An 18,251-nucleotide genomic window follows, 5' to 3' on the forward strand; every position below is an offset into this window, starting at 1 on the left:
GCTCCGACTGTGCTGCGCAGCAGATGTGCTGAGCGCCGACTGGGGGGTAATGCTTGTGCTTCCCATTTTTGCCACACATCTCTGCAGACAGCAGCCCCCTGCTTCTATTATCAAGCACTGTTACCCATCTTACTGCAAATTTCTCAATTACAATTAAACTCCTAACATGTCGAGACGACTACTGTAAACACTGAGATTACTTCATGGTATTTCCCAGGTGACGAGGTGGCTTGGCTGGTATCTAGGATTTTAAGTGAGGTGAAACGAACGTTCGATTCTTTCTGGGCTTAGATTTCAAAACAAACTATCCTCCTCCTCAAAACTTTCAGAATTGAAAGTAAGCTCAACTCCTAAATCCTAGAGCTCTTCAAAAGCAAGCTATGTAACCATAAGAACAAATATCACAGATAACGACATAAAAACTGAGGATGACTTTCCCTGCAACACGTAATATTGGGGTGGAGATTAAGTTTAATCCTGAACAGTGCTAGGGACAAGTTTTATAAACTTTATAGCTTCCTGGCTGTGAGCTTGCTAGCCGCCGGCAGAGCACCCTGCAGCACCCTTGTGAAGCCATGCGCACCGCAGCCGGCCACGCGCAAATGGGGCCCACGAGCCTCCCGGCACACATCCACGGGCAGCGTGGCTTGCACGCGCAAAGGTTGCTAACTGCATGCATATCTACTGGTACGCTTTTGTACATGTTGAGGAGCAGAAACTAGATTTCTTATAATTGAGCATGCAGATTTTGCCTTTTCAGCTACTAAAATGAGATGCGTTATTTCCAGGCATTTCTAGTTGTCCCCCTGATCTGTCCTGAGATCAGGAGCCTCTATCTTGAAGTTCAGAATGAAAGAGACTCTGCTCAGAAGGATGTCTTGCAAATAGAAAGCTAGTCCTAGGCATAAATTCATAATTCTAGACAATAAAGAGTGATAGAAAAGGTAGCTGTAACTAGATTGTATTTACCGTATTAGTAAAAGCTTAATGAAAAATTGAAATTAAACAGCAGTGATTCAATTAGGCCTTCAGGAAATAGAGGAAATACATTCCTGCCTCAACTACTACAATCTCACTGAACTATATTCTCAAGACAGATATGACGTGGTTTTCACTCCTTTTCTTCTCTAGAAGCAAAATTCCTCACTTAAACACTAATTACCTTTTTTCAGATCTCACTATCCCTGTTCCTTTGTTTCTTACAAACCCACACTGCTCTAGCTGATCTTGTAAGTATAGTTAACTGTTTTCAACCACTATTTAATATTTCAGAAGAAAGAGCTGAGAACTAAACACTGGAAATATATTTTATTACTGAAGTAAAATACAATAGCCTTTCTTGTAAATATAAAATAGGAATGAAAAAATGTACTTAACCGTGAAACACAATAGGCCTACAGTGACTACAAGTTTCTTACAAATACACATAAAAAGCTACTAAAATTGTGCTAAATAAAGACTTAAATGATTTAAAATATCTTCTGTTCTCTAATGCTAATGATTTTCTTTATCTTATTTGCTTTTATTAAAAATTATTTGCTACATATTTTCTCAAAATATCTCCAGAAAAATCTGATATTCCCAATGTGATATTGCTGTATTAGCTTTGACTGAATGCAGCTAACATACCAGTATTTGGATTCCATAATTACGTATACGTAATTCCTAGACTCACATTTCCATTGCAAATACTACAGGTCAGTACTGTGAAATTCACCATGACTGTGAAGCTTTACTGAATTACTTCAGCTAGACCTAAACGTACACTTACGTGAAAGAAAATGGGTCATAGCCAAAGAAATGATTACGGATAAAATGGTTAAATTTAGCCTTGCAAACATTGTCTGATATCCCCTTAAAATTTTACTTTTCTTTCAATATCTTAAACCATATTTGCATGAAGAGAACTTAAAAAAATTAAAAAACCACAAACACAACTGAAGTCAAAATTGGAGGAGAAAAATTATTTGGAGGAATGGCGGGGGGGGGAGGAAACAAGCTTTGAATCTTACTTCTTCAGCAATTTAACAAGTTTTTCTGGATTTTGGATTTGTAGCATCCAAACATGTATCTTGCAAGCTGGATAGGATTCAGGTAGGATTTCTTATGTAAAATGTAATTTAGACCTTCAGATTAAGAAGCAGAACAATGAAAAATGACTATAAACTCTGAAAATATTCCAAGATGTAGGGATGAATGGATAGATTATGATACTGAGTAAAGAAACCAAAGCAAAATCTTTCTTAATGGTATCCTAATATATTACATATGACAATTAAGCATTAGGAAAGTGATACAAAAGCAAATTAATGAAACTTAAGCCCTTCTAACTTATTAAATACCTTTCTTCTGTGCATAAATGGGATCTTCTTAAGGGTTCCAAAAGGGAGGGGGAAAGAAAAAGATCAGTGACGGTTGTAGAACGAAAATAAAAAAGAATAAAGAACATTTGACAACATCAATGGAAGGGCAATGTTTAAGCAAAGTCTGAAAAACAGAAAAGAAACAAATTAGGTAGGGAACATCCAAAAGGAAAGAAACAGATGGAGAACTATGGAAAAAAAAAGGGAAAAAATTTTTCAACTTAAAGCCTTGTTAGTGGGTTGTGCAGGAAGCCAACATGCAGCTAAGCACTGCCTTGGTGCTGCCATCCCTTCAGCGCACACTTTCTTCCACATTATTGTAACTGCTCTGAAAAGGCTGAATCACTTCTAAAAAAGCAACGGAACCTAGAAGACCCCCATGGTTTTCTTGGGGTATGCCTAACTGCCGACACCTTTTCCTCACAAAATCAGGAGCCAGTTCTTCCGGTTTATTTAGGTGAGGTATCTGACAGAACAGCTCACCATCGTAGACATGCATGCTGCTGCTACCAAAACTAGCATTATACACCACACACATGCGTTTCACAGAATGATCAAGCAGTTTACAGTTATCAGATGCAAACAACCATTGCAGTGCAAGGTATTTCATTTTAAAGTCAAATACTTTTCAGAGCAACACAAGTGCGGCACCTGAGAGGCCAGGCCCAGCTGCACCACAACCCCTATTTTAGGAGTGCTGCCCTTCTGTGTTTCAGAGGAAGGGCAGACCAAGGTTCCTTATGTGCTCACATGAAACACTTTGGGTATAGAAACAACTGCTCCTGGCAAAAAGACAGATAAACCATCACATTAAAACATCCCTTTGTCATGAAACCACAGAGAGTAAGCAGGCACTGTAGCCTAACCTTGCCAGTTTTGAGGAAGAACAAACACAAAGCAATGAAAAATAACCCCCATTCCTCTCCTAGTTAAAAGTTAACTGACTGAAAAGCTAAGAGACTCTCGCTTGCCTAGCCAGTAACATGAATGCTCTTACTGAGGCGCTGGTAAGTAACCGGGACCTGGGAAGGGGCCTTTGCTATTGCTAATTCAGTCTGCGTGCTAGTTGCTGCAGAGCTCACCCTAGGCATAGTCTGCTGCGCTGAAGAGCTGTGGCAAATCTCATAAGTTACTGTTCACCGTGCAACCAGGTTTTGATCAGCAAGATGCGTTTGACCTGGTAATTTGGTTTAGTCTCAGAGCGCAGCACCTTCCTGAGGAAGCTGTATTCCAGCTGAGGAAGAAAGGCTGCAACCTGCACTATGACAGTTGCTTTTCCAGGAGAAGACTGTGAGCTACAGTGTTGAAGGCAGTAGGAAAATTAATGCAGGTAATTAAGGAGTGTCTTTATGCCAAATCATGATAGTGATGCATACAAAGCAAGCAGAGCATTTGTGTCAAGTTGTCTATTGTATTATTGCACCCTTTTAATTAGCAGCTTAGTTTTTCAATCAGTTGCATGAGGCCAGAAATGTTACTAATTAAAATACAACAGGATTCTGACTATACGCTGGCTAGATACAAGTATTTGTAGCTCCTGTTGCTAAGCAATACATTTGATGCACAAACCATACAGCACACTAGCTAATGTTCACCCAAGACATTTTTGCTGGATCAGATTATACTGCAAACAGGAAAGAAAAAGTACAAGAGGAAATTATCAGAGATAAGAAAACTTGACATATCGTATCCTCTCATTTTTAAAGCAAGCAAAACCAAAAGGCCAATACAGGCCATCAGGGAGATACGGCTAAAGGGCACTACGACTGCTGTTGAGGTCCTCTCCCACTAAAGCATACACACAAACTGCCTACAATAAATTGACCAGATGCTCGTGGAGGTATCTCCTTAAGAAAAAGAAAAAAAAGAAAAAAAAAAGGAATACATGCTGTCTAGCATCCTGCTCAGGGCTAGATGCAACATGCATGACTTGGATCAAAAAATGGCTCACAAGAACACCATGCAGTGAGGTCAGGCAATATTGATGGGGTTTCGTTTTGAAGGGAAAAGTGAGAGGGGAAGACAGAGGGCAAGAAAGTTTAAGAGAAGGTAACAAATGAATGATCAGTGCAAACCATAGTGATGGATCATTCTCATTACATGTGGGAACCCAGGTCAGGGCATGTTCAAACTGCAAGGAGAGAAAGGAAATCAGCAGCAAGCCCTGAAAACTACAGATGTTGCAAAAATAAGTGATGGTTTAAAGGAATCATTTAAATTTAATGTTATCTGCTCTTGCAGATATGAGGCATTTCTATCAGACTAAAGAAAAATGTCAGTGGGCGAAAAGAACTGTGCCACTGCAGTCCTCCAAAGGAGCTAGACAAAAATTATCAAAGAAAAATAGTAGTAATGTTGATCCACTACAAGGTTGTCAATATGCAGCCCTTACAGAAACATTTATAAACTGATAATCAGTTCAGTTGGTTTCATCAAGAACACAAATGAAACATATCTTGCATTCTCCCTCCCCAAAAAGGCAAGGCTTGAAGAAAAAATAAGAAAAGAGAGAGAGGAAACAGCTATCTCTGAGAAAAAGATGATTTTCCCTTGTAATACAGATAATAATTCAGAAGGCACCAGGAAGTCATTAAATATCAGCTTCTATTAAATTTAAATCAACTCTCAAATTTACTTTTATGCCTGAATCCTTCAATCTCTTCCACGCGTCCATCCACACACAGGCCTACTGCTTCCAGTGGGCGGGAGGCAGGAGGGCCCCCCCTGAGGACATTGCAGGATCAGTGCCATCAACTCCATTCGACAGCGATCAGTGGATTATCCAGGGACACAGACATGAATATATGCCAGATCTGGTTTTTAGCTACACCTTCCTGTGAATTTCCAATACCTTTCTTAACACAATGTTTTACACAGAGAAAGCGTTCATCCAGAAAAATCTGATAGTCAATTTAGGCCACAGTATTAAATATTACGGTACCAGGAATTGTTTAATTACTCCTCAGGTAGAAATTTTAACGCTGCTGGATAAAACTTGGCAGTCCAGACACGTGCGAGGCAAGAGGATTTCAGCTCGCCTTCCTGCTCCGGCACCTGCAGCGCTGCGAACCCCGTGCCGGGCAGAGTGCCCCAGGAAAGTCCCCGGCAGACAGCTGGTTCACGCTCCTCGCAGCACGCAGCCCGGAAGAGACACAGGAAATACGGAGACTTCTTACAGCTGCAGGGACTTGGTTTTTCAGACGCTGCAAGATTGTAGGCTACAGAAAGCTCATGTCCTGAAAGACCCCTGACGTCTCTTCATTTGTGACCATGAAAACATGCTGCTGTAACTGCCACATGGGAACGCCAACACTCACAGTAAAATTTGAAAAGAGGTCCAAAAGATTTGGCATTGGCCTATCCGTGCTCTATGTAGTGTCAATGAAAGTTTACAGTACAACTTTAAAAGAAAATATTAGGCCAAGGCTGAATTCATTTAAAAATCCTCCTCGTAAAACCTTTGCTTTGGCATTGAATTCAATGAGATTTCAGCCTGTGCTTAAGAGCTTTCTTGAGCCAGAGATTTTAAGCACATAGGTCTCTTGCTACTGTATTTGACATAGTTTTTACTCATTGTATGCCTCCATACTGTTTCACACACTGCTTTAATTACACAGTAGCTACTTATTTAAATTTCATGAGAAAAAATTGGGCACAGTATTCAAACAGGTGTTTTCTTCTCTGCACTGATTACTGGTTTCAATAAATTCAGTTTTTGTCCCTAGTCCTGCAAGGTAATTGTTCATGTCCACACTCCACAGCTGTGGCAGAACGGGGGACTTCCGTTTGCCTTTTCAGAGTAAATACAAAGCACTATAATCTATACTCTTCTTTCCCATCACAAAGAAAAAATCTGTGATACAGATCCTTTTATAAAGACTAAACATAAAGACTCTGAGAATTTTAATTATTAACTATTAATTACAATTTCATTAAATATTTGTTTTTCTTAAAAGCTCTTCATTGTCCCTTTCTTTCATTTTACCCACAAACATGTTGAGATTATTTCCATTGGTTGCTTTGTGATGTTATGTTTTTCAAAATTCTTTTTTTAGCACTTTAATATTTCCTGCTCTTTCTCTCTTTTTTTTTTAATATATGCAGAAAACATTCATAGTAAGAACATTAGGAACGCATGGGATTTGCTCAGATCTGCTCAACTGAGAAGGAAGGTTCTGGAGAACTGCAATTTACTCTCTTATACAGTTGCAACAGAAAATAACGGCTAACAGAATAAATGTACTTCTGAGAAACCCCAGACCGCAGGATATAAAATATCCCATACCATGGAACCAACAGGTATGAGGTATGAGGTAACTTATCCTATAGATTCCAGACCAAGTGACAACACAAGTGACTTTCCTCTTTTTCTTTTTTTAAGCAGAAACAACATTCTTTGTGTTTGCATACATTGACTTTTTAATGCTTATATTGATTCTTAAAGACTTTAAAATACACAATTGCATTAAAAGAGTTTTCTGATTAATAAAATAATTCAAGTACTATTCTTCCAAATTGTGGCACCTACATTTTGGAAGTAGTGCTGCAGGAATGATAATTGCTCCAGATCAGATTATTTCATCGACTCAGTGAAACTATCTATTGGCATCACTGGGATATTGTGCATAAAAGTCAACAGCTGACACCTTCAAGACAACACAACCCAGATCTCATGGAAGCAAATACATTTTCTTTAAAACCAAAATCAAAAAAAATGGACCAGGAAAAGATTTGTACTTTTGGCTGGGGTTAGAATGGGGCAAAAGTCACATTAATTCTTTCCAAAACATGCAGTAAGCAAATCCACTGGAGTCTAGCATAACAGTTGCTTTGAGCAGCCCAGAACTTAAATGGGATCCAGAGAATTATCCCAGGGTTAGTAAATAAACTTTTAAAGTAGTTTCAAGGCAAACAGTCTCAACCAAAGGCAGAAGGCTCTTACCATCAAAACCATCTTCCTCTGTCCCTAATTCATCATCTGAGCAGATGTTCAGCACATTTACCAGCATCTCTGTCACTGGAATGGGAAACAAATGCAAGATGTTGATACTAAGTTTCGCTGGTCTGTCAGAGAGCAAACTGTAGGTGTAGTAGTGTTAATGAAAACTCAGTATACAAATGGCAACCACTTTTTAAACAACGTGGACCTTATTTTATGCATGTAGTGATACAAGCTTGCATCGGAGGATCTTCTGTAGTTGATAAAAGGGCTGTTTGTATAGGTTTCAGTAACTAGTTGATCCAAAAATACCAAACACCACAACAAACTAACCTTAAAAAAAAAAAATAATAAATAATAATAATAATAATGTGTTTATGATCTCTCTTTTTGCAACTGTCAGACAACTAGGTAACATTTTTCTCCCCCTAAACAAATTTTTGCTTTTCACTTAACCTGGAGAAGGAAGTGGTTAATAGAATTGACCACTCTCCTCTTCCTGCAGGGTTGATGTAGCATTTGAATTCCCTACATAGCAAATTAAAGGACTGACATTCCCATTGAAAAAGTTACAAGAGGGATCACAAAAATACCTTCATTTTCACTGAGGTTTTGCGTATTGTACTTTTAATTCAACAAAACCTTAACCCTTGTGAGGTGACTATAAATTGGCAGTGTCCCTTGAAATCCAGGACAAATAGTATTGATAGAAATGTCATTATTGGTATGTTCACAATATGTTCAGCTTGCTTGCTTTGCAACTTGTGCACTGAAGGGTCAGCCTCAGGCTACACCTGAACTGGTCCCAGCCCTTTTTGGAAAAGGCAACAGTGAGAAACTAACTGGAGAGCACACAGCGTGGAACAGCCAAAAACCCCCAAAAATCACAACCGAGGAAGTGGAATTTAGAGATCAAAAAAAGTCAGAGTTATGAGGTAAAATGTGAAATCATTAGCAGACAGATTAAAAACTTCACTACATCTACATGTAATAAGCATCATTAAAAGGGTTACCAAGCACATCTAAAATTGCAGCAGCTACACAGGCTGAAAGTTTAAATCAAATGGTTATTAAAATCTTCTTCTGTGACAAATATGATGGTCTGGCAAATTAGAAGGGTGGAACAAAACTATGTTTTTCCTAAATTAGTGAAGGATTTAATATTTTCCTCTGACAGTATTAGTGGAAAGACTTTCCACAGTAACAATGACCAGTGTAACTAACAGCTTCCTACCTTGGTTGGCCTTTGAGGGGAAAAATCTACAAAAAAAAGAAATAAATAAAAAGCCGTGTAGAGCATCAACCCTTATATCCATGAGTTTTATTTTGCAGAGAAAGAGAAAACATGGATTTCACCTCCTTCTCCCCCTTTCTGGGGCTTCAAAATTTCCAAACTATTGGCAAGGGTGACCACTGGGAAGTAACGAAAGAGAAAAAAATGGAAGTGTTCATGGTCTCAGAGGCTCGCTGAATCTTACTATGTGGTCTGCAGCCTCTCCTGAGAAGATTCCCTATGGAAACCTCTGGAAAACTATCGTTCAGAACCCCAACATGCTCAGAAAACTGGCCCATCCTAAAAAACTAGGCCTAAGAAAATGAAAGCCTGTTATCTGCTTCACAAAAGTCTACAAGCTGCATCAGCAGGGATTATGTAACATCTCCATTAGTGGAAACAGCTGTCTATTCTTTGTTAATCTGTATTTTACTGTCTGCCTGTTTTGTTCCCAGTGGCCTCAGGCTTCTCCTAGCATCTTTCCTAGTATGAAAGAGTAACTGAAAACAAAGCTGGTCATGACTGCAGGTAAGAGTCGCAGCTGGCTGTACTTTTAGTTGCCTATTAAGAGAGAACTGTTATTCAAAGCAGCTTTTAAGAGTTTGTTACAGTTATCTAGCAGTAATTGCTGTTACAGCAATATACTACAATGGATGGATCAAAGCAAGTTTCATCTCAAGCCTTAAATAAGATGACTTCAGGTTTAAACAACTTGCCATTATGTGTTCATTTAATATGTTAGACCACAGTGCTTTCACGCCTTTTGTGCGCTTGCCATTCATAGCATGGAGTTGTTTTCAGGCAACATCAAGAGCATTGTGTTGCAATAAGACATCAGTTATGTTCTTTAACTAGGGATGAGGCACCATATGCTCTGGGCGAAGAAGGGGTTGAGGAGCAGATTTTTCCTTCCTGTTGTCTCCCTAATCCTAGTAACAGCTAACCAGAGTGAGTCTTAGCCTCACCAGATCTGTATTTACTAGTGAAAAAGCAACACATCATCATCTAATCAAAATAGGTCAGCTGGATAAGGACATAACCTTGATGTAACAAAGTCTGATGGGATGTTCTTCAAGCAGTAAACAATATCTAAGAGAATACCGAAGAGCTTATAAATGAACAAATCACAAGAATTTTATTCAGTAAGTTTCATCTCTGGTCAGCAATGTCATAAACCTATTTCCACAGCAGAAACATGATACCATATCCTTGAAAGAGGGGAAATCATAAAAGATATGGGAAATGTGGTAATTGCTTGCCCCTCCAAGGCCTGTTTCTTCAGATTTATCCTCAAAAGCAAGTGATCTGTCTTCAAATTATTCTTGTCATTTCAGATAAACTGGGCCACGTATACAGTGACTAACAAACCATCTTGTAGTTTCTATGAGCAGAGCAAATTTACATACCTTTCTCACCCACAAACGGCAAGGACCAGGTAAACACATCCATGAAATTTGGAAGCCAGTACGGATGAGGGGAGCAGTTGAACTGTCTGATATTCATAACATTGTTCTCGTATTTCAATACTGCAGCTAAAAGGGAGGAAGGAAAGAAAACAAAAAGCTGTCAGCTACACACGTGTGACTCTCTCCCAGACCAGTAACATTCATAGTGTTCACAGCCTTCGGAGCTACACACCGGCCTTCAACCACTTGACCCAGCAGGAGCACTTGACTGCGAGTTATAATAGGAGACAGCCACAAGGAGGTCGCAAGCCACTTCCAGTCTGAAGGCTGTGTCACCTGCTTCCCCTGCTACTAAGATGCGTTGATAAGTGAATTAGTAACTCTCTGTCTGAGTAGACACACACATAGGATCTGGGATCCACCACCAGTGGGGAATAAGGCATGCTATCCACAGCCATCCATTTCACGTACTTATCCAAGTGCCTCACAACCACACGGTAGAGATAGCAAAGAAAACTGTTTATCGCTGAGTTTGATTGCTGCTCTTTCAATGAACATTTTCAACATAATTCATTCATCATAATGTAGTGCTGATGATACTTTCCTGTCGCATTATTCAATTCTACACACACTAGACTATGCTCCCTTTGGTATGAATGCATAATAATAGGATTCGTCTTGCACCATTTCAAATTCATATCATTCTTGTCAGAGTCTTCAACATAAACAAAAATAAGACTACATCTGCTAAAGGGGAGAAATACAGATATTTATGCCATAAATAAATTTATGCTTTTTAAAGCACCTGGGCAACTTCAGTGCTAAATTGTGCTAATGAACTTCTGGTGTTTATCTGAAATAGGATCTGATTAATATTGGAAAAACAGCTTGAAATTAACAGAACAAAATAAATCAAAGTATTATAAACCATATCAATAAGAAACAGCAATTTTTTCCTAGAAGAGACCATCGTTGTACTGAGGCCCAGTGCAGTTAACAACAGTAAGATGGAAGAGGGAAAGGCTGAGTGTGGTTTGGGTATAACTGAAAGGAGTGAGAGTGAAGGCAGGAGAGAAAAAGAAAATATTGATTTGGTTGAGGGGGGCAAAGTACTAATATTGGAAAATAATGTTGAAAATGTAGCAGATGACAAAAAATAACTTCTACAAAAAGCCTAGATAAACTGCCTTTATCAAAACTCACTTTCTAAAGCAGGAAGTTTGCCCAGCATTTCACAGCAAATCCAGACTTTTATGCACTTTCAAAAACTTTCATAGCAATAAGCGATTATTAGGGTGCTGTAGCTTAGTCAACCTTCAAGTCAGTTCCTTCAGACTGTCTGGGGAAAAAAAGAGAATGGGGATGGGTGCAGCAGCTTTTGGTATCGCAGGTCTGCTTGTTGGCTTTAAAATATATATATATTGAGGGAGAGCTTTCAATAATATGGACTTCTAACAAAAAGCATCCAGTGTCGGATTTCTGTTGTTTGTTTTGTGGGCTAACTGCCTCAGCTTAGGGAACAGTAGAGCTAACTCTCATCCTTTCCTTCTCCCTCACTTTGCTTGCAAGTCTTTCTGTGAAGAAACAGGTCATGTAAAATCTTAATAATGCAGTTAAAGACTCAATCATCATTTCTAACCTAATAAATATTTTATTTTACAGAATCTGTTTCCTGAAATTTAGGAATTTCTAGAATCATGCACATGCACGGCATAAATGTGGTGAATGTATATAAACAGAGCCATTTATGAAATAGAGGAGCAAATATTTCTTCACTCATGCAGAAAAAGGTAATTTTCAAATGACCACCTAAAACCAAAGACTCTCATTACTATCCCCAATGCAAAGACATAAAGGTTTTTAATAATGCAATTAGTAGAGACTGCAGACAAGATCTTTGACCAACATGGGACTGAGACAGCCAATATAACTGAAGTTTCCATCCACTGTAAAAAGTGTTGGTGCTTTACATTTTCATAAAAACAAACAAACAAACTAATGGAAAAAATAAGGGTGGATTTTCGGTCTTTAGAAGACAGCTAAATGAACTTTAGATGACGTTCACTGGTCAACTCACTATTAGCATTTACACATAGCTCCAAATATAATCCCAGCTCAGATGCTTAGTCTCATGCAGACGGTGATAGACACTGCATCATTTCGCTATGTTCTGCTTTTAATAACCCCATCTTGTAGCACATGCAATTCTAGTTCTGTAGCTGTAGATGAGCTGCCATCAAATAATTTTTACTCTGGAGATAATATACTTCATATATTGGAAGGCACGTATATAACTTTAAATAAGTAAGTTTCAATTTGCCTTTTCAAAGCCGTGAATAAACGTCCTGATGAAGTCTAGTAACCTGTGACCTTCAGAATGTTCCTCCTCAGCTTTAGTTAAATAAAAATGAATCAAAGCAGCAATACACACGATAATACCTTCATAAATGATGAAACAGTAAGAACTAAAAGTATGTCAGAGATACTATGCCAAAAGCATGCAGAGCTGAAGATGTGTCATGCTTTGTTTTCCCCCCTTTCCTCCCGCTGTCCCCATTGTCCCTCCCCAGTGAGAAACTTTGTTCCAGGAGCTTGTGATTCCTAAACAGTCACCACTGGCAAAGCGGTCGCACGACTGCATTACATCACAGTAACGTGTGAGCTCAGGGCCTCACAACGTTGCCTGGAGGAGATGAACAATTTCTTCTAATTACTTTTCCCTTTCCATTGATCAAAGCGTGTCAGCCAGAGAAATTGCTCTTTTAATGCACTTGATTGTTGCTTCCTAAAAAAATTTAAGAGGTTCCTAAGTCTCTTCCATTTTGTGCCAGGTGACAGTCTGGAGGTGACCTGGGAGTTTCTGAAGCCAGCTCTCTGATGCACACAGAAAATGGCTAGCTAACATTTGCACGATCTTTTGTCAGTCCGGCATCCTTCATTTTAATAAACCACAGTTGACTCTTGCCCATTCTAGTCACACAGTTGGCAGTGAGTCTGCTTTTCAGTAAAATAAAAAATGGCTAAATATTGCTGTTAGCAAAAATGAGAAAACTAGTGTCAATGGTCTTAATTTTTCCATCAGTGTTTGGCTGAAATTACCTAAGGCAGATCAAGATTCATTCTCTTTCTATACAGAGCCACAATTCAAAAAAAAAAAAAAAAAAAAAAAAAATTTTGCGGTTGCATAGTAAAAATTAATCAAAACCACATAAAAAGGACTACTTAATGGATGTGAAGATTCATTTAGAAGGACTAAAAAGCTGTATACAAGGTATTTCAGCTTCATCATGTTAGTGAGTTGAGATAGTTTCCCTTCCCATTGTTTCTTCAGTTCATCCATCAAGTTTGTTTTTAAATTTTGTGAAAATTCAATAAATCATTTTACAAGCAACTTTTAAAGCTGGTCTCTAAAAAAGCCTGAACTCTAAACAGAACAGTTGGAAAACATAAATTAAATGGCTTTAGATTTTCATTAAGGAAGGAAATTTATTTTGAGATTATCCTAAAAAATTTCACTCCACCTGATTAATTTACATACCTGAATATCTTGCAAAAGCAGCTCCCAACAACAGTATTTTAAGAACTATTCTCCTCTGTAAAAGGCCTGTACATCCCCCCACAGATGACCAAGAGCCACTTGAAAGAAAACAACGCTGCACAACAGAGCAGGGTAATAACGAGGACTAAAGTCTTCAAAGATAAACCTGCTCTTAAGAGAATAAAGTAAGGTATAGTAGTTACCAGTGTCACAAATACTTTCCTGAATTTGTAATTTAAGTTCTTTCTAATTTACAAATGCAATGTACGCTAAATATTTTTATTAGGTAACTAATCAAGTTGATACTTAACATTAAGCAAACTTGCTCTTGTTACGATTACCCAGTTCTGACTACTGCTTAAAAGCACACTATTTGATGAGGAAAAGAAGAAAACTGCACCTGGATCAAGAAGAAAACACTTCTCTGATATTTTAGCAGTTTATCTGAGGTTTTCTGGCACCTTGGTTTCTTCTGGTCATAGCTGTTTTATTCTCTGTTGGCTCTGGAAAGTTTGGGGGCTTCACCTCTGCCTCACTCCCTAGTCCACGTTAATCTGATGCTTCAGCTGCCCTGCAAGAGCAGGAATCTTTGGAAGGATACACGACCACACGCCACATGGCATCTCGCCGAGGAGACACAGAAAAGTGGAAGAGGTTCCTTTGATTAGGAAACTGGTAACTCGAGAAAATCTGAATCTCTCAAATGCTTCCAAGATCAGTTGCTTATTATTCCAGGCTGCAATCCCCATACTTTACTTTCCAAATCTATAGTCAGATAAATGCTAGCAGACCAAACGACCAGTCACAGTTTTATAGTCTATAATCACCAACCAGAGCAAGAATCTTATTTTATTATTCTTAACAGCCACACACATTTTAACCTAATTTTGGTACTCGCTGTTGTAAACGAGTTTTAGAAGCTAATGTTTTGTAAAGTGAAGATGTGCAGATATCCCAAATGACATTATACTTCTTTCTAATGCTAGTAAACTGAGCTATCAGATGCTGAAATTACATTAGAATGAAAAGAAACACTATAATGAAGCAGGCGAGGGGCATTCATACTGTTTAGCTTTAAGCATTTGACATTGGTATCTGAGGCAGGAAATACGGGGTGGTAATAAACATGCAAGTCAGAAACCACCTCTTTCCTTCAGCTACAGCTGGAGAAAGGTCTACCGTTCCTGGGGTCAATTCAGTTGCCCAAGTGTGAGCACCTAGTGCCATCTGAGCTGCCCTGGGGTATTGCACCCCCTTTGCCTCCTCCTGCTCCAGAGGGGCACGGGCCACCCGTAACTCCTGTGCTGCCTCTGCCAGCGCTCAGCAGAGGTCTCAGATCCCCCCGGCATCTCAAACAGCACTTCAACAGCCACCTACTGGAAGCTGAATTAAGCCCTTTAGCAAGGTGACCAACATTAAACTGCATTACCTATAGTTCAAAATTACACAAAGACGTTAAATAACTTATTTCAAGAACTGCTGTGTAATTTTTCAGTATAAATCAATAGATAGTATTTCCATCAAATGAAAAAAATTAATAAGCAGGGTTGAAATACTAGCCTCAGCATGTATATATTTTAGATAAACAACCTCAAAATAATTTTTAACAAACTGGTTAACTAATTTACATGTAAATTTTCAGAAAACTCATCCTGATTTTAGAAAATAAAAGCTGTACTCAGGAAAAGGTCTCAAATTCTTCACATGTAATGAAGAATTTCAATTTCTGATTTAATGCCAAATTAACTTCAGCATTAACTGTGCAATTGGGAACAGTGCTCTCTCCTCTAGCAGAGTTGCTAAGTAACCACAGTGGTTTTTGCCTGAGACAGGTCAGGGATAAGGCTTAGTAAAAATGCTTAAGGAGTTTAAATGTTATCAAAAGAAAAAATGACTTACTCTACAAGGTAATGATGTAAATAACAATACAAAGGTGGTGCCAATTACAGGAGGAAAATCACCCTTTAAAGAATTCTGAAGATGTTTATTTTTAGATGTACTATTGTGTCTTCAAAAGAAATAGTGGAATAGTGCTCCGGATTTTACCAACAGACCACAAAAATCACTTCTAGAAAACCTCTCTGGGTTGGCAATGAGATGGCCTAGATACGGTAACAGCTGCTCTTTAAAACCTTTTGTTTCCACGAGAAGGCCTCATTACAGCAGCGGTGATAAAGTGTTAAAGAAAACTGACAGGGCAAACAGAAGGTTACGCCGCTTTTCTTTCTCCCCAAGTGCTGCTGTTTCTCAAACATCATCCCTGTACCAGACATATGCACTTGGTTTAGTTTCCTTCTAGCTATGTTACACTGCCTTTTTCCAACACAAAAATAATTGTCCTGTTAGATCTGTTTGGATTAGGTATTTCTCTTAACATGTGTCTATGGTGTACCACAAGCTTAAATTTTCTAAGCATGCCATTGATACAACTACTTATCTGCTATGTTAATGAGTTGTACCAATGTACAGCTTCTTTTGATTTTTCTAGAATTGCACATCCCCCTGCATATTTTCTTTGCTGCTTTTCCTTCATCATCTGCTTTTCCTTTCAGCAGCACCCCATGCACTTTGAAGAATGGTGGAGGAGACCTCACATCATTTTTTTCAATAGCTCCAGATTCTCTGGTGGTTATCTCACCGCTGTGAACCTTAATCTTTTAAAAATGTTCAAAAGATAATAGTCTGTCTTCAGACAGCTAGTTAAAATTGTTCACTCAGCCACAAAGCATGAACATACTGAAGTGACAGCCAGACACTAAAATATTAAGTATTGCCAATAAGTCACAAATGCAATTGTCTGCCGCTGCAGCACTTCTGTAAAATTTCTCGCTTTATTTTTTGTTGAGGCCTGAACAATATTACAACATGTCCTAATTAAGACATTAAAAGATACTAAAATTTGAAATATTGGAATGAAAGTTTAAACATTGTACAAGGCCAACACATCACAGAATACAGTAATTTTTGGCACCTGTTTGCTGCTGTAGAGACTTTCTCATGCCAATGGGCACACGAGAAGCCACGGTTAAACGTGCGCTTACTTATGCCACTTGCTCAGAACTGCCGGATCGGCACAGCCCTCCTCACAGGCCTCACAGTTGCAATCAGCTGTCACAGTCAAAGCTGCACTGGTTTTCTTGCATGAGGATTTTTGATCCTCTCCAGGAATAGTCTTGGAAAACCAGCAATGTACCAGTGTTTCTTGCAACAAGTTTTAATAGTCTTAAACTATATTTTCATTATACCTTTTAATAATATAAAAGAGAGCGCAAAGTTTGAGAAAGCTACAAAAACACTGAAGAGCGCCTCGGAAGTCAACAGAAATACATGTATAAATCCCTCCCCTTCAGCAGTGCCTGGCACTAGGATGGATATGGAGGGCGCTCGCAACAACAGCAGCGGAGGAGGACAGCCTGGGGAAGAGGCAGGCACTAGGCTCCCAGTATCTAGGCAGTTTCTGAGTCTTTGAATCACCCCCTAACAAAGTCTCTTTCTGTCTCCATTAACTGCAAAAGGGAACCCCTGCCACTAACCTCCTAAGTCAAAAACCTGACTTTGGCACCCGCAGTTGCGTGGCTCTGGGGGCTGGGGTTGTGGCAGGACCAGGAGCCACATGACAGAGGAATTACTCGCAGAGCCGCCAAGACACCGTGGCCAGTAACCAAAAGGATACAGAAAACCGCCTTCAGTGCCAGAATCCAGCAGAGTGCATCCAAGAGAGATTTCCATGTCAGAGCAGTACTGTGCGACAGCATACGCAAAGGGTCCATAACAGCATTATTAACAGCAGATACGCTGAACGTGAGCTTGTTTGGGTCCTTTATCTTCAGCTACTCCTGCCAAATCTCTTTCTGCTCTAGGGAAGTTCGCTCTCTCCTGCTCTTTGAGTAAATACCTGATTCCAGTGACTCCTCTCCAGCTGGGACTGAATAAACCCTTCTCAAAGCTGGCTACCAAGCCCAGGCCTTCTGAAATGCTTTGTAGAAGTAAAGAAGTATGACTGCTTTAGTAGGTATGAAAACTAATCCACCTGGTACAGAAAATGAGTATTCCTAGCTTCTTTCTGCTTTTTAAACAGCAACACATTTAAAAATGACCTTGGAACACTACTCCCCTCCCTGGGAGATGGAGCCTCTCATGAATTTATGCAGTGCGATTTTATTAGCCAAGTGACAACCAGAAGCATACTAAGAATGTATAGCAGAAATGAAAGACACTTACTAGCAGCAGAGTAACTCTCTTTCCAAGGACTTTTACTTATAGCAACCAAAAAACCTGAATGATTTGGTTTAAAATCAATCAGATTGTGTGCCAACACCTAGTGAGTCAGCTAGAACAACTTTCCTGTAACATTTCAGTATGGACAAGCTTTCCTTCACCTCCTGAAATCAATCAGTCCAAAGCTTTGCACTCTAATTTATCTGCTGCAGATCAAGGAAGCCAACAAGCAGCCATTTTTTGACTGATTTAGGATGATGGTGTTTTTCTTCCTTGAACAGGGAAACAAGCAGCCAATCGCTATTGAGATGAAGATGCATGAGCAACGTGGCGTGAAAGAAGATGCATGATCTACTTTAAATGCCAAAAGCCAGTGCTATCAGTCTCATGAAACAAGGCAACAAAAATCCTAACGGGAGGAAAGGAGCCAGTTAAACTGAACAGAAGTGCATTACAAAGCCACTAAAGGTCAGCCTCTAAATTTTCAAAAAGTCTTATTTTAAAGAGAGTGGCC

At 39.1% G+C, this 18,251-nt stretch overlaps 1 protein-coding gene across 1 annotated transcript in view; it reads right to left on the bottom strand.

Annotated features, from left to right (window-relative positions):
* The window catches only part of PPP3CA (protein phosphatase 3 catalytic subunit alpha), a 210,853-nt gene that overhangs the window by 13,527 nt on the left and 179,075 nt on the right, over positions 1-18,251 (bottom strand). The window contains exons 9-10 of the mRNA XM_067297560.1: positions 9,982-10,107; positions 7,306-7,380 (exon numbers count right to left, since the gene is read on the bottom strand). Coding sequence (XP_067153661.1) covers positions 7,306-7,380; positions 9,982-10,107 — 201 coding nt within the window. The remainder of the gene's footprint in view (positions 1-7,305; positions 7,381-9,981; positions 10,108-18,251) is intronic.

Source organism: Apteryx mantelli, chromosome 5 (assembly GCF_036417845.1).
Source record: "Apteryx mantelli isolate bAptMan1 chromosome 5, bAptMan1.hap1, whole genome shotgun sequence".
NCBI lineage: Eukaryota > Metazoa > Chordata > Aves > Apterygiformes > Apterygidae > Apteryx > Apteryx mantelli.